The 15,984-nt window shown below is 44.7% G+C and overlaps 1 protein-coding gene across 2 annotated transcripts in view; it reads left to right on the forward strand.

Annotated features, from left to right (window-relative positions):
* The first annotated feature begins 430 nt into the window (after window positions 1-430).
* LOC141098925 (threonine--tRNA ligase 1, cytoplasmic-like) overlaps window positions 431-15,984 on the forward strand; it is a 116,171-nt gene continuing 100,617 nt past the window's right edge. Inside the window, exon 1 of one of the 2 annotated variants that reach the window (XM_073586935.1) lies at window positions 431-827. In XM_073586935.1, coding sequence (XP_073443036.1) covers window positions 573-827 — 255 coding nt within the window. In that variant the 5' untranslated portion in view covers window positions 431-572. The remainder of the gene's footprint in view (window positions 828-15,984) is intronic. The other variant, XM_073586934.1, reaches the window with a different exon arrangement.

Consider the following 15,984-nt stretch of genomic DNA (forward strand, 5'->3'; position numbering starts at 1 on the left):
GGGGCTAAATCAAGATTTTAGAGGGAAAAAGTTACATTTTCATTTTATCCTTCCTCATTGCTGTAAAGCACCTGAAGGGTTAATAAGCTTCATGAATGTGGTTTTGAGCACCTTGAGGGGGTGCAGGTTTTAGGGCCCACCAAAGTCACTTCAAATGTGAGGTGGTCCCTAAAAAAATGGTTTTGTAAATTTCGTAGGAAAAATGAAAAATCGCCGGTCAATGTTTAACCCTTATAACTTCCGAACGAAAAAAAATATGGTTAGAAAATGATTGATATGTAAGGTGGACATGTGGGAAATATTATTAACTATTTTGTGTGGTGTGACTATTAACACAAAGGCGCAGTTTTGGAAACAGTCCTGGAAATCCACCGCAAAATGTCGATCACTATAACCGCGTCTCCAGGATCCCGCCATTATGCAGCACTGACTTCTTCCATTGTGGCTCGTGCACATTAGTACTATTATTAACCATTTCCAGCCCATAACGGAGCACGGCTGTTCCTGGCTGCAGCGCATCGCACCAGTCCCTGCAGCTGTCCCTATCGCTCTCCGTCCACAAGGGAAGGATCATGGCTGCGCACATTGCAGATCGCCTGAGCGCACAGGAGCAGGAGATCCGCCGGCTGAGCGATGAGATCGGCCGCCTTGTGGACCTGGGCACGCAGGGCACCGTGCAGGAGAAGCCGGGCCCGGAGCTGGAGCAGCTGAGGGCCGAGAACGAGAAGCTCAAGTACCGCGTAGCACATCTGCACCGCAGCCTGGAGGCCGAGCGGGGGCGGCTGCAGGAGAGCCAGGCCAGGCCGCGGACTACGGAGGCCGAGCAGGTGAGGCCCTGGCGGCCAGCTGTGTGTGGAGTGCGCCCATGCTTCCCACTAACCCTGTGCCAGCCTCATGCTGTGCTACCATTCACACTGGCATATAACACAGGCGGTGTCATACAATAAAGGGGGCTCATGTATCCGGGCCACGGTAATATTAGCAGCAATACCTATGCATAATGCACGAAGATGGCCACCAACATAGAATATATGCCACTCTACCTGCATTACTACTAAATAGAATATCCTTATGAAAATGAAGATACCTAGTGCGCTAATTTTCCAATCCATGTGTTCCCAGGAGAAAAATGTTTGGTAACTATTAGGTTTAGGGTCCCATCAAAGAAAGGTCACCTTGCCATGGCGGATGGGCACATATGAATTGGCCAAGTTACCTTCATTTTTATAAGTATATATTTTAACGGCATCACTGATATATATATAGAAATGAAAGTACGTAGCGCATAAATTGCCCAATTCACTTGTGCCCATCGGCCATGGCAAGGTGACCTTTCTTTGATGGGACCCTAAACCTAATAGTTACCAAACATGGCTCTCCAGGGAACACATGGATTGTGGGCTAAGTACAAAGAGTGAACATATAGTCCTATAAAAACTATTTTAATTCATTTAAATATAAAAACACCACTTTCCCAGTGAAAAAAAATGTCAAATGCCACAATAAAAGACCTGAACTGAGATACTGCAAAGCCCTAAAATGAGCCTTCCTGATACCTTCTTATCCGTGGAGGTTAGCACCCTAGGGATCCTGATTTTTTGGCGCCCCCTGATGAGATGATCTTGATATCTGACATGATGGACATCGCTTATATCGTTTTTGCCTCCTGATGAACCGCTGGTGCGGAGAAACGCGTTGGAGTGACTCCACAAATGATAAGTGGCCACATCTTTAATTTATCTGTATGCTCCATTGCTAGGGTACATTTATTGCAATATGGTGGACCTTGATGTCATGATGTGGTAATTGTTTTCTAATCTTTCTGGGATTGCTTGCAGTAGCTATAGGGCATTTTTGCCATTCATCTCTGCACTATCGGTCATTGTTTTCATACCTGCGATATTAGGGACCGGCAGGGCAGCAAGGGACAGTCCTCGCTGAGTGGGGGCGCCACAAAATCGGGATCCCTAGGGTGCCAACCTCCACGGATAGAAAGGTATCAGGCTCATTTTAGGGCTTTGCAGCATCTCAGTTCAGGTCTTTTATTGTGGCATTTGCCATTTTTTTCACTGGGAAATTGGTGTTTTTATATTTAAATGAATTAAAATAGTTTTTATAGTTCACTCTTTGTATTAGTTATTCCTACAGTACCTGTTTTTTTCAATATTGTGGGCTAAGTACCGTTATTTTTTATAAGGATAATCTATATAGCAGTAAAATGCCCTATATTTAGTGTTTGTATGCATCTTGGCGCTTACAGAGGCGACTATATTCTTATATTTGTATATTATGCCGTCGTGGCAGCTTGGACCTGTTCACACTAGCTTTATTCTGTTTTGAGGTGCTGATCAGTTTTTTGGGTTGTGTATGTACAATGAATGTTGGCAGCCAGATGGCACACTGTAGTGAGTGATAGATAATTCCATCCTCAAAATGTGGCTGCGGATCCTGCAGTGTGTAGGGCATGTGGCGCTCACAAGTCACAGACATGTCCCCATCTGTCAGCCTGGAGGAAAAGTCGTAGTTACTCACCGGTTAACGGTATTTTTCGGAGTCCATGACAGCACCACCTGAGAGAGGGGATCCGCCCTCCAGGAACAGGAAATCCTACAGATACAAAAGGGCGGCACCTCTCCCACGCATCAGTTGGTTTATAGAGCACAAGAGAACGACAAAGGTTAATAGCATAATTTATATACAATACTCTTACACGACTATTAATTACCCGTGTACATATAAGAGGAAGAAGTGCACACCCAAATTAAACTAAAGGGAGGGAATATACGGGTGCTGTCATGGACTCCGAAAAATACCGTTAACCGGTGAGTAACTACGATTTTATTCGGTCGTCCATGACAGCACCACCTGAGAGAATTACAGAGAGTAATAATTACTTTAGGGTGGGACTACAGCCTGCAGAACCCTGACACCAAAGGAGAGGTCTGAGGAAGCACCCAGGTATAGTCTATAATGGTTGTAGAAGGTGCTCGGGGAGAACCAAGTAGCTGCCTTACATATCTGGTCAATCGAGACCTCTGATCTCTCTGCCCAAGAGGTTGCCATGGCTCTGGTGGAATGCGCCCTCAGCTTGCCAGGGGCCGGTTTGCCTTTTGAGGTGTATGCTAATGAAATGGCCTCCCTAATCCATCTTGCTAGCGAGCTTTTTGAAGCCCTAAGGCCCTTTTTTAGTGCCTTGATAGTAAATAAACAAGGCATTATCTTTTTTCCAGGGGTCGGTAACTGCCAGGTACTCTAGGAGACATCTAACGTCTAGCGTGTGTAATTTCCTTTCCTTATCGTTCGTGGGATTAGGGAGGAAGGATGGAAGAAATATCAACTGAGTTCTATGGAAACTGGAGGCTACTTTAGGCAGGTATGCTGGATCAGGTGTAAGAATTACCCTGTCGTCCCTGAATTGTATGTAAGGAGGAAGTCTAGACAGCGCCTGAATGTCACTAACTCTCCGGGCTGATGTCAGCTCTACCAGGAGAGCCACTTTAAGGGACAGGTTTTTTGTGAAGCTGATGAAATCGGCTCAGACGGGGCCTCTGTCATTGCCGTAAGGACTAGGTTTAGATCCCATGGCATAAATTTATTTCTCACTACCGGTCTGGACCAGCCTGTTGCTTTAATAAATCTATTGATCCAATAGTTACTGGCGATGTTGCAGTTGAAAAGCGCCCCTAGAGCCGACACCTGTACCTTAAGGGTGCTTGTGGAGAGTCCCATGTCCAGACCTCTTTGTAAGAACTCTAAGATCTGTGCTATGGGAGTAGACTGCCCAGCTACTACCCCTGAGCCCTGAAGGAATCTTTTCCAGATCCTAACGTAGATTTTGGTTGTAATCGGTTTTCTGCTTTTGAGCAGGGTGTTAATTAGGGCCGGAGAGAAGCCTTTCTCCTTTAGTAGTGCCTGTTCAAAATCCACGCCGTCAGATGTAGGCCAGCTACCTGAGGATGGTAAACTGGGCCCTGGGATAGGAGGTCTGGGATGTTTGGTAGGACCTAAGGGTCGGACACCGACATGGTCCTGAGGCACGAGAACCATGCCCTCCTGGGCCAAAACGGGGCAATCACTATAATACTTGCTTTGTCCTTCCTGACATTCCTCATCACCAGGGGTAGTAGAGCCAGGGGAGGGAAGGCGTATGCTAGCCCGAAGTCCCAATTGATTAGAAGAGCATCTACTGCCAGAGGGTTCTCCCTGGGATTTAGAGAGAAGAACCGAGGCACCTTCCTGTTCTCTCTGGTGGCGAAGAGGTCCACTTCTGGCTGCCCCCATTTTTGTACGATTCGGTCGAAGATGGACGTTTTTAAGGACCATTCCCCCTGCTTTAGAAGGTTGCGGCTAAGGAAGTCTGCTGTGGTGGTTTCTTTTCCTTTTATGTGCAGAGCTGTTAAAGACAGGAGATGTTGCTCTGCCCATTGGAACAGCCGTTCTGCTACCTCCATCAGGGGCCTGGAACGAGTCCCACCTTGGTGGTTGATGTAAGCCATGGTGACCTGATTGTCGGAGAATATTCGAACATGGTGACCCTGTAGATAAACAAAAAGGTTTTTGACTGCCTGCTCTACGGCTGTTAGCTCTTTCAGGTTGGAGGACATTTCCAACTGGTGGCATTCCCACAGATCCTGGATCAAGATTTCTCCCATGTGGGCCCCCCAACCCGTAGGGCTTGCGTCTGTGGTGACTACCCGGGTTACGTTATATTCTCAGGGCACCCCTCTGGCTAGATTGTTCTCGGCTAGCCACCACTCAAGGGATCTCAAGGTATGTTGGGACAGAGTCAACTGGCTTCCTAGATAACCGCCCAGGATCTTTTGATGGCGTAAAACCTCGCCCTGTAGCACCCTTGTATGGAACTGGGCCCATCGGACCACGGGGATGCAGGATGAGAGAGAACCCAGGAGGGACATTGCTTTCCTGAGAGACATGGTAGGGCTATTTGAGGCGTTCAAGACCTGCTGATGTAGGCGAACTAATTTTTCGGGTGGAAGACAACACTCCTGATTCTGAGAGTCTAGGGTTAAGCCCAAGAACTGCTTGACTTTCATGGGCTGTATGCGGGACTTCTTAATGTTTAATAGCCACCCTAACTGCTCCAAAGCTGATTTTGCTTTTTGCAATTGCTCCAGACAATGGACTGCTGTTTTGCCTACAATAAGGAAGTCATCCACGTAAGGGATTACTAGCATGTTTGCTTCCCGCAGATGGGCCATAACCTCAGCTATAACTTTAGTGAACACCCGGGTGGCGACTGCTATACTAAAGGGAAGTGCGACATATTGAAAATGCTGTAACGACTCCTGTAAATGAACTGCCACTCTAAGGAAACGCTGTTGAGACGCATAGATGGGTATATGGTAATAAGCGTCTTTTAAATCCAACACCACCATAAAACAATTTTCAAACAGTAATTAACCAGGTATCTGTTGAGTGCCTTCAGATTGATTATGGTCCTGTAAGAATTATCTGGTTTACGGACTAAAAATAGGGGGGAGTAGAAGCCTTCGCCCTTCTCCGCCTCTGGTACCTTTATAAGTACTCCTTTTTGACATAGGTCAACAACTTCGGTTTCTAGGGCAGTATGTTCCGCCAAGGAAGACCTGAGCGGGGTGACCCTAAAACTGTTCTAGAGGACACAGGCAAATTCTAGCTTTAAGCCTGAGGCTACCAACCCCAGGATCCAGTTAATGTTTGAAATCCGCGACCAGGCTTGGCAGAAGGCTGATAGTCTACCTTCCATTGGGGCCTCTAGTCATTGGTGGGGTTTCTTGGTCTCACGGGATGCTTCCTGGCGTCCCCCTTCAAACATAAACCCGGTACCTTTTTTCTTTTTATCTTCCCATCTGCCCCAGTCCCTGGATGACCTCCTCCGAAAACATCTCTTCCTAGCAAAGGGACGTCTATAGGAAGGGGTGGGCAGGGAAGGGAATTTCTTTTTATCATCGCCAGCCTTCTCCAGGAGTTCATCTAGGACTGGTCCGAATAGATATTCCCCCTCACACGGGATGGAGCAAAGCCGGGATCTGGCCTGGATATACCCGGGCCAGCATTTCAGCCATATAGCCCGTCGGGCTGCATTTGATAGCCCTGCGGCCTTGGCCGCCATTCTTGCGGAATCTGCCGAAGCGTCGGCTAAAAAGGCTGCCGCATCCTGGATGGTAGGTAGGATTTTCAAGATAAAAGCCAGCCGGCATCCGACTTCCGGGTCGGCGCCAACGGCCCCGCTCCCCACCAACCGCGTCACTTCCGGTCTGAGCGAATGCGCGGGGACGCGCAGGCCGGCGGTGCCCAACCCCGCACAGCGCTCCCCGCACGCCACCGAGGCACAGACGCACGCCGCGGCCTGGGCGAAGGGAGACCGCACCAGCAGGTCCGGGGAGAGGACCCATACTTACCCGCCGGCCCAGGAGACGGGCATCCGCCGGACCCCACACCCAGCTGCCCTGCACACTGACGTGGAACCCTACCCGGGCCACCGTGGCGTTTCTAGGGGACTCTGCATTGCCCCCCCCCACTACCTAAGTCGGACAGCCGGCCTGGGGATTCCTTCATCCATGATGGCATGATCTGTAGGGAATCCTGTCCTCCAGGAACAGGAAACCAACTGATGCGTGGGAGAGGTGCCGCCCTTATGTATCTGTAGGATTGTGCACAGTATCCTGCAGACAGTGTCAGGTTGGCGCCGTTATACTGATCACAATGATACCTTGGTTGATGAGCACCGCATGAAGACCCCCCCCCCACAGGCCGTCCCGCAGCGCAAGCATAAAGCATATAATTAATTCAAAATTGAAAATAAAGATTAAGCACCAAGACGGATTTCATCACCAGATGTCATTGTAATCAGTATAACAGCTCCGACCTGACACTGTCTGTAGGTTACTGAGCACAATCCTGCTGACAGATTCCCTTTAAGTTTGGAGGGCAGAAGAGTGCACAACCCTTTAGATGCAGCAAGGATCTATAAAAGTCCCCATACACATTAGGTTATTGACCATTCTGGCAGGACAGGCCCACCATCTGATGTGTATGAGGACCTCCAAACTGTTCTTCCACAGATGAGGTCTAGGAAAAGAAGCACATTGAATTAAGCTCCCAATATTTTTGTTCCTGGGGATATACAGTTTGTAGCCCCCAGTGGTGCAGGGAGCCGCTTACTTCACTTTCCCTATTAAAAACGTGCGCCTGGCCGAGTGTGCATGAATTTGGGGTGTCAGGAGGAATAGCGGTAGATCCATTATATGGGAACCTTAAAGGGAAGCTGTCAACACAAAGTGACTTCATGATTAAATCACGTTTTTGTGTTAAATTTGAACCTTTTTTGCAGTGTGTTCATAAATGAAAATCTGTATAAATGAGACATCTTGCAATTTTCCAAGCAGCCACTGGGGCTTTTTTAAACTCTAACTTCTTGTTGTTTAACGGGGTTGTCCACTGTTTGGAAAACCCTTTCTCAAGCCTTAGGTTTCCCCCAAGTAAATAAATAATAACAGCTATACTAATTGGCTGCAGGGATCGCATGGTATATTGTCATGCGAGCCTCGGGAGAGCCAGTGTGTCATGATGACCTGTCCTGTGTGATGCGACCCGCAGGCCGGTAACTAAAACAACAAGATGCGACACGTGATACTGTCCTGTGTGACACGGCCCGTAGGCCGATAACTAAAACAACAAGACACGGGGAAAGGGGAAACAGTTACAACGGTGGGGCCTGCGATTGGGAAAGGGGAGGACGTGGAGACCTCCTGCACTCCCCTGAGTCAGTGTCCCTAACGTTCCTAACGTTCCCTATGCCGGATCCGCACCGGGCGCCGATTAGGATCCGGTCTTCCTAACACACCCTACACCTATCCCTTGCTATGGAGCTGGGTGGCCCCACCGCTGTACTAATACACACTAAGTTAAAACACAAACAGGGAAACACCACTTAGCTTTACTCTGTTGCACTTGCTCCTGGCAACAGAGTCCACCACCAGAATGCAGCTCTCCTCCTGAATCGCTGCCACCTAGCTCTGTCAGAGCTACAAGGAAATCCCCTATGACCCCTTCCACACCAGGGCTAAGACAGTGCTGCAAGGAACGCTCTCCAGCTCCTTCCTCCACCAAGGATGGTTAAAATAAACACTATCACCAACACTGATTGCAACACCTGTGACTCTTTTATAGCAGAGCCAGCAATCACACCTGCATTATAATGTGCACTTAACTAAAGAAACCAGAGTGAAATGACGCTCACCCCCCCCCCCCCCCCGGGGGCAAACTTAGAACAAAAGACACCACAGTGCAATAATCCTAATGGCCACCGGGGGCAAAAACCACATAAGCACAGCTTAAGAAATAAAAAAGGTTACCTGTGCTTTTTATCAGTCCTGATCCAGCATGGATCATGACCCAGTGCCAAGACTGTTGTGAGTTCATTTTCCCCTTCACCGTTGATGTCTGATGAACTCCCTCTGCTGGTGAAGAGAGGTAGTGAAATTGATTGGGTTGGGAAGAACCTGTCATCTGAACAGGTGGAGCCTGATTGGACACCCGGAATCACTGAGTGGATATAAGGCAGCCGACGCCCTACATGGGTGCTGGTGATCCTTTCTGCTCTGAGCTCTTGCAAACCAGTTCAGTACCTGTCTTCTGAAAGCTAAGTATTTGCTCTCTTATTTTTCCATGAGATATTGTCTGTTTACTTAGTGTTTGTGTTCTGCCTGCCCTTGTTGGTACAGGCTGAGCTCCATTTTTGTCTCTGGTCAAGTTGATCTTTTGCTCAGTCTTCAGAATATACCTGAGTATATCGTGTTTTTGAAGTCTAGTGACTTCAGGGCCTTTTTTCTATCAGACGTGTTGGACATTATTTTGGCAGTATTTTTGCGGATTGCAGCCAGCATCTTTTCTGTCCTTTCCTATTTAGTTAGTTGGGCCCCATCGTTTGCTCAACCTGTCTTTCTGTCTGTGTTTGTGTTTTCATCTGCTTTTCACCGACAATACTTGTTGGGGGCTGTCTATTGCTTTGGGGTCTGCTCTGGGGCAGTTTAGATTTCCCCTTTCTTTCTTTAGGCTTATTTAGTTATCCGGCTGTGAACGAGGGGTCTAGGGCACCGTAGGAACCCCCCACGGCTACTGTTAGTTGTGTGAATAGGATCAGGGGTCTGCAATCCGATAGCTACCAACCTCTCCGGTTTTCTGGACTTAGCTTGTATTTTTGTTTTTTCCTCCTTCGGTGACTCATTCATAACAGAATCACCAGCCATACTGCAGATTCTAGGGTACTCAATAGCAGGAAAGAATTGTAAAAAAAAAAAAAAAGTGTCAGAATTTTTTTTTTTTTGTGTATATTTTTTCCTCAATGTCTTTGAGGCCGTAGTGGGAATTTTTTTCTTCTCAATGGAGATGAAGCAATTGTCTGATCGTGTGGAGCAGCTCGCTGCTGAAGTACAGGGAATTTCCGCCTATCTTGCTCATTCACATGTTGCTGAACCAAAGATCCCTACTCCTGATGTGTTTTTTGGGGATCGGTCTAAATTTTTGAACTTTAAGAATACTTGTAAATTATTTTTTGCCTTGAAGCCTAACTCATCAGGGAGCTCCGCGCAGCAGGTTAAAATTGTCATCTCTTTGCTGCGCGGCGATCTTCAGGATTGGGCATTTTCTTTGAAACCTGATGATCCTATTCTAGCTAATGTGAACGCATTTTTTCAAGCCTTCGGGCTGTTGTATGATGAACCTAATGCTATTGATCAGGCTGAAAAGGCCCTGTTGGCATTGAGCCAGGGTCAGGATTTTGCAGAGTTGTACTGTCAAAAATTCCGAAAGTGGGCGGTCCTTACTACTTGGAATGATGGTGCCTTGGCAGCCCCCTTTCGGAAGGGTTTGTCAGAAACCGTAAAAGATACTATGGTGGGATTTCCTGTTCCCTCTGGTCTTGACGATTCTATGTCATTAGCCATTCAGGTTGATCGGCGTTTGCGCGAACTCAAAACTGCACGAGAAGTGTTGCCACCTGTTGAACAAATGTCTGAACCTATGCAATGTGATAGAGTTTTTTCCAGAGAGCAGCGTCAGGAGTTCAGAAGGCGTAATAAGCTGTGTTTTTTCTGTGGAGATGCCTCGCATATTATTTCTGTCTGCCCTAAACGAGAGAAACGTTTTGCACACACATTTGCTGTGGGCGGTGTTCAACCTAAGTTTCTTCTGGCAATTACTCTTATCTGCTCCCTGTCCACATTTTCCGCTAAGGCTTTCGTGGATTCGGGAGCAGCTCTGAACCTGATGGACTTGGATTTTGCTAAACGTTGTGGATTTCCTATGACACCTCTGCAGACGCCTATCCCTTTGAGGGGTATTGATGCTACTCCTTTGGCGAAGAATAAACCTCAGTTTTGGACCCAGGTGGTAATGCGGGTCGCCCCAGATCATCAAGAAAATTGCAGATTCTTGGTGTTGCATAATCTGCATGATACCATTGTTCTGGGGTTTCCCTGGTTACAAATCCATAATCCAGTTTTGGATTGGAAATCTCTGTCTGTGGTGAGTTGGGGTTGTCGGTGTGCCCTTGGCGACGCTCCTGTTTTCTCCACCTCTCCCCAGTCGCATGATGTTCCTGACTATTTGGCTGATTTTTATGATGTATTTAGTGAGAATGAGTCTGCGTCTTTGCCTCCTCATAGGAGTTATGACTGTGCAATTGAGCTGAGCCCTGGGTGTAAATTTCCCAAGGGTCGACTTTTCAATTTATCTGTACCCGAGCACGAGGCCATGCGATCCTATATTAAGGTGTCATTGGAGAAGGGTCATATTAGGCCATCCTCTTCACCCTTAGGTGCTGTTTTTTTTTTTTCGTGGCCAAGAAGGATGGTTCATTAAGGCCTTGTATTGACTATCGTTCCCGCAACAAAATTACTGTTAAATATCAGTATCCGTTACCCCTGATTTCTGATCTATTCTCCAGAGTTAAAGGTGCTTGCTGGTTTACCAAGCTTGACCTCAGTGGGGCGTATAATCTTATTCGCATTAAGCATGGGGATGAATGGAAGACGGCGTTTAATACTCCAGAGGGACATTTTGAGTACCTGGTGATGCCTTTTGGGCTCACTAATGTCCCTTCTGTCTTCCAGTGCTTCATGAATGATATTTTCCGAGACTTTGTGGATAAATTTTTGATTATGTATCTGGATGCTATTTTGATCTTTTCCAAGGATTGGGACTCTCATGTGGAACATGTTCGGACTGTGTTCCGGATTTTGAGGGAGAATTCCCTGTATGTCAAGGGATCGAAATGCCTTTTTGGGGTCCAGAGGATTTCATTTTTGGGATTTATTTTGTCTCCGTCAAATATTGAAATGGACCCGGCCAAGGTACAGGCCATTTATGATTGGGTTCAGCCCACTTCTTTGAAGGCCCTCCAGAAGTTTTTGTGTTTTGCTAATTTTTATCGTAAATTTATAGCTAATTTTTCTGGTATTGCCAAACCATTGACTGATTTGACGAAGAAGCGTGCTGATGTGCTGAATTGGTTTCCGGAGGCTGTTTCTTCCTTTCAGGAGCTGAAGCGAAGGTTCACTTCTGCTCCGGTTTTGCGGCAACCTGATGTCTCACTGCCTTTTCAGGTAGAGGTGGACGCTTCTGAGATTGGTGCAGGAGCTGTTTTGTCCCAAAAAGATCCGGTAACATCTAAAATGAATCCCTGTGCTTTCATTTCCCGAAAGTTCTCCCCATCTGAACATAACTATGATGTGGGGAATCGGGAACTGTTGGCCATGAAATAGGCATTTGAAGAGTGGAGACATTGGTTGGAGGGAGCTAAACATCAAGTCGTGGTCCTTACTGACCACAAGAATTTGATTTACCTGGAGTCGGCCAAACGCTTGAATCCTAGACAGGCTAGGTGGGCCTTGTTTTTCACACGTTTTGATTTTGTGGTCTCTTTTCTTCCGGGCACTAAGAATGTCAAGGCAGACGCCCTCTCTAGGAGTTTCTTTGCTGATTCTGCTGTTGTGACCAAGCCTGCTACCATCTTAGGTGAGGGGGTAGTTCTTTCTGGAAAAAGCAATTAGTTCCAGCTGCGTGTAAAAAAATTTCTTCTTTATTTCAACATTAAAATTATGTCATCTTCATAGTATGCCATACACACGGACACGGCAACGCGTTTCGATCTGTAAGATCTTTGTCAGAGCCATAGAGATACACTGATCTCAGCTGCATATATACTGCATTTGATCCAATGACATGCACAAAAACAATCACATGACAATTAACTCATTAAAATTACATAGCAATGTACAAAATAAATTGAAATACATGTTGCAAAAGAAAAATATTTATCTTTTCAACAATAATGAAGCATTAGGTCATTTCGTTTATTTAAATCATTCGGGGATCGGACATCTAGGTGATAAATCCAAAAAGCCTCTCTTGTTAACAGGCGTCGCTTTGAATCTCCGCCGCGGAAAGGAATTTTAACCTGTTCTATTCCTTGCACTTTAAAACTCGAGATGTTTCTAGCATGGTGCCTAATGAAATGCTGCGACACAGCTGATATATTACGATTCATGTTATTTGTATTTTCAATATCATGTAGATGTTCCCTAATGCGCATCTTCATTTTTCTAGATGTACACCCTATATATGATAATTTGCAAATGGTGCAATCTATCTTGTATATTACATTAGTTGAATTACAATTAATATATTGTTTTATGGTATATTGCACTTTATTTGCCGCATCAGAAAATTTTTTTGTAACATTTGCATATCTACATGTTTTACATTTTGTAGCTCCACATCTGAAAAAACCATTACAGGTTAACCAGGTTTTATTAGTTGTATTTTTAAGAGAAAATAAATTAGGTGATAATTTGTCTCCCAATGTAGGTGCTCTTCTCGATACTATATTAATACCTGGCTTTAATATATCTGCCAATTTACTATCTTCATATAAAATGGGCAAATATCTATTAATGATTCCCTTGATTTGTGGAAATTGGCGACTGAACTGAAAACAAATATACGGTTTCTTTCCAATAACTGTCTCATTTGCGTTGCCACCAGAAAAAATCATTTCATTACGTTTTTTATTTTTTACTATTTGTTGTGCTCGATTCAAAGACCAATCCGGATACATGCGATTTTTTTTAATTTTTTCTTTACATGTTCCAGTTCACTATCTAGATTACTCTCTTCACTACAATTACGTTTAACCCTTGTGAGTTCTCCTACTGGTATTGCTTTAAGGGTATGTTTATTGTGACTGCTGGCTGCATGTAAAATAGTATTCCCACTATAGGGTTTATGATGTGTTTTCGTAGAGATTATTTCCCCCTCAACACCAAATAAATCCAAATCCAAAAAAGATATATGTTCCATATTATGTTCATGCGTAAATTTAATATTATATTGGTTAGAATTTACATATGACATAAAGGCAGGTATGGCAGGTACATCTCCATCCCAAATTAATAGGGTATCATCGATATATCTGCCATACCATGCCACCTGTCCATAAAAAGGATTGGAATCTGAGAAAATGAATTCATATTCCCAAAACGACATAACCAGATTTGCAAGGGACGGTGAAAATTTTGCTCCCATGGCTACTCCCTTCAACTGTAAATAATAACACTGGTTGAAGGAGAAAAAATTATGTGACATCAAAAATATTACTACTTGCAAGATATAATTGATTAAATCCATAGAGTAGTTACTAAACCTTTTTAAATGAAATTGCAAAGCTCTTATTGCTAAATCATGAGGGATACATGTATATAATGATACTACATCGCAACTCAGCCATGAATATGATGACAACCACATCTTATTAGAGAACATTTGTAACACCTGTTTGGAATCTCTAATATAGCCAGGCATCCTCTGTACAAGGGGTTGCAACAATGTGTCGACCCATTGTGACAAATGCTCATGTGCTGAACCGATGCCTGAAACAATCGGTCGCATAGGAGGAATGCCGCAGCCTTTGTGTATTTTGGGTACTCCATATATGATTGGAAGCACCGGTTTTTTCACTTGCAGATATTCTGCCTGTTTTTTAGTAATAACTCCTATCTCCAAACCTTCCATGATAATTTGATTAGTTTTATCCCTAAATTGTTCTAAAGGGTTATAATCCAGTTTCCTGTATGTCAATTCATCTGACAATAACTCAATCATTTTATCATAATAATCTCTAGAATCTAGAACCACAACTACCCCACCTTTATCTGACATTTTTATAACAATATCTGTCATTGATTTTAATTCTCTTAGGGCTATAAATTGCTTGCCGGATAGATTTTTAAATTTACTATTTTTTTGATTAAACAAAATTTGCAATTCCTTCTCCACTATATCTTGAAATCGGTCCATACACTCAGATCTCGCGTGGACCGGATAAAAATAGGGATTTTTTGTGGAAAAATTTGATGACTGGTTAACATATTCCATGTCTCTATTTTTTTCTGTGTCCAAATCTTGTAAAGTTACCAATGAAAAGATAAATATTTTTCTTTTGCAACATGTATTTTAATTTATTTTGTACATTGCTATGTAATTTTAATGAGTTAATTGTCATGTGATTGTTTTTGTGCATGTCATTGGATCAAATGCAGTATATATGCAGCTGAGATCAGTGTATCTCTATGGCTCTGACAAAGATCTTACAGATCGAAACGCGTTGCCGTGTCCGTGTGTATGGCATACTATGAAGATGACATAATTTTAATGTTGAAATAAAGAAGAAATTTTTTTACACGCAGCTGGAACTAATTGCTTTTTCCTATTGATCACACGTCAGTCCAGACGGAGCTCCGAGGTCTGCGGTCTACATTTGGTGAGCTGGCTTTTGTTTGTTTTTAGGTAGTTCTTTCTGCCATCTCGCCCGGTTTGAGACGTGCTCTGGAAGAGTTTCAGGAGGACAAACCTGAGCGTTGTCCCAGTGGAAAATTGTATGTTCCTGACCAGTGGAGGAAGAGAGTGATGTCTGAAGTTCATTGCTCTGCATTGGCTGGTCATCCAGGTATTTTTGGTACTATAGATTTGGTGAGTCGGTCTTTTTGGTGGCCCACCTTGTCTCGTGATGTCAGGAGTTTTGTGCAGTCCTGTGGGACTTGCTCCCGGTCTAAACCTTGTTCTCGCTCTAGTGGGTTGCTGATACCTTTGCCGGTGCACAGGAGGCCATGGACCCATATTTCAATGGATTTTATCTCTGATATGCCTGTCTCTCAGAGAATGACTGTTATTTGGGTGATTTGTGATAGATTCTCTAAGATGGTCCATCTTGTACCACTCCCTAAGTTGCCATCTTCCTCAGAGTTGGTGCCCTTGTTTTTGCAACAGGTGGTTCGCTTGCACGGGATTCCTGAGAACATTGTATCTGACAGAGGAGTTCAGTTTATTTCTAGATTTTGGAGGACTTTCTGTTCCAAGCTGGGAATTCAGTTGTCCTTCTCCTCTGCGTTTCACCCTCAGACCAATTGGCAGACGGAGAGAACAAACCAGACTTTGGAGTCGTATTTGAGATGTTTTATTTCTGCTGATCAGGATGATTGGGTTTCATTTTTGCCCTTGGCCGAATTTGCTTTAAATAATAGAGATAGTTCTGCTACTTAGTTGTCACCTTTTTTTGTAACTTTGGGTTTCATCCTCGATTCTCTTCAGGGCAGGTGGAGTCTTCTGCCTGCCCAGGTGTTGACACTGTGGTGGAAAGAATGCACCAGATCTGGGACCAAGTGGTGGATAGGTTGTCTCTCTCCCAGTAAAAGGCCCAGCGGTTTTCCAACCGTCATAGGACCATTGGTCCCCAGTTTAAGGTGGGTGATATGGTTTGGTTGTCATCAAAGAATATCTCTATGAAGGTGGCTTCTCCAAAGTTTAAACCTAGATTTACTGGACCTTACAAGATTTTGGAGATTCTTAATCCTGTCTCTTTCCGATTGGCTCTTCCTGTTACATTTAAGATCCATAACTTGTTTCGTAAGTCTCTGTCAAAGAGGT

This window comes from Dendrobates tinctorius, unplaced genomic scaffold (genome assembly GCF_039654945.1).
Source record: "Dendrobates tinctorius isolate UK_male_01 unplaced genomic scaffold, ASM3965494v1 ptg000097l, whole genome shotgun sequence".
NCBI lineage: Eukaryota > Metazoa > Chordata > Amphibia > Anura > Dendrobatidae > Dendrobates > Dendrobates tinctorius.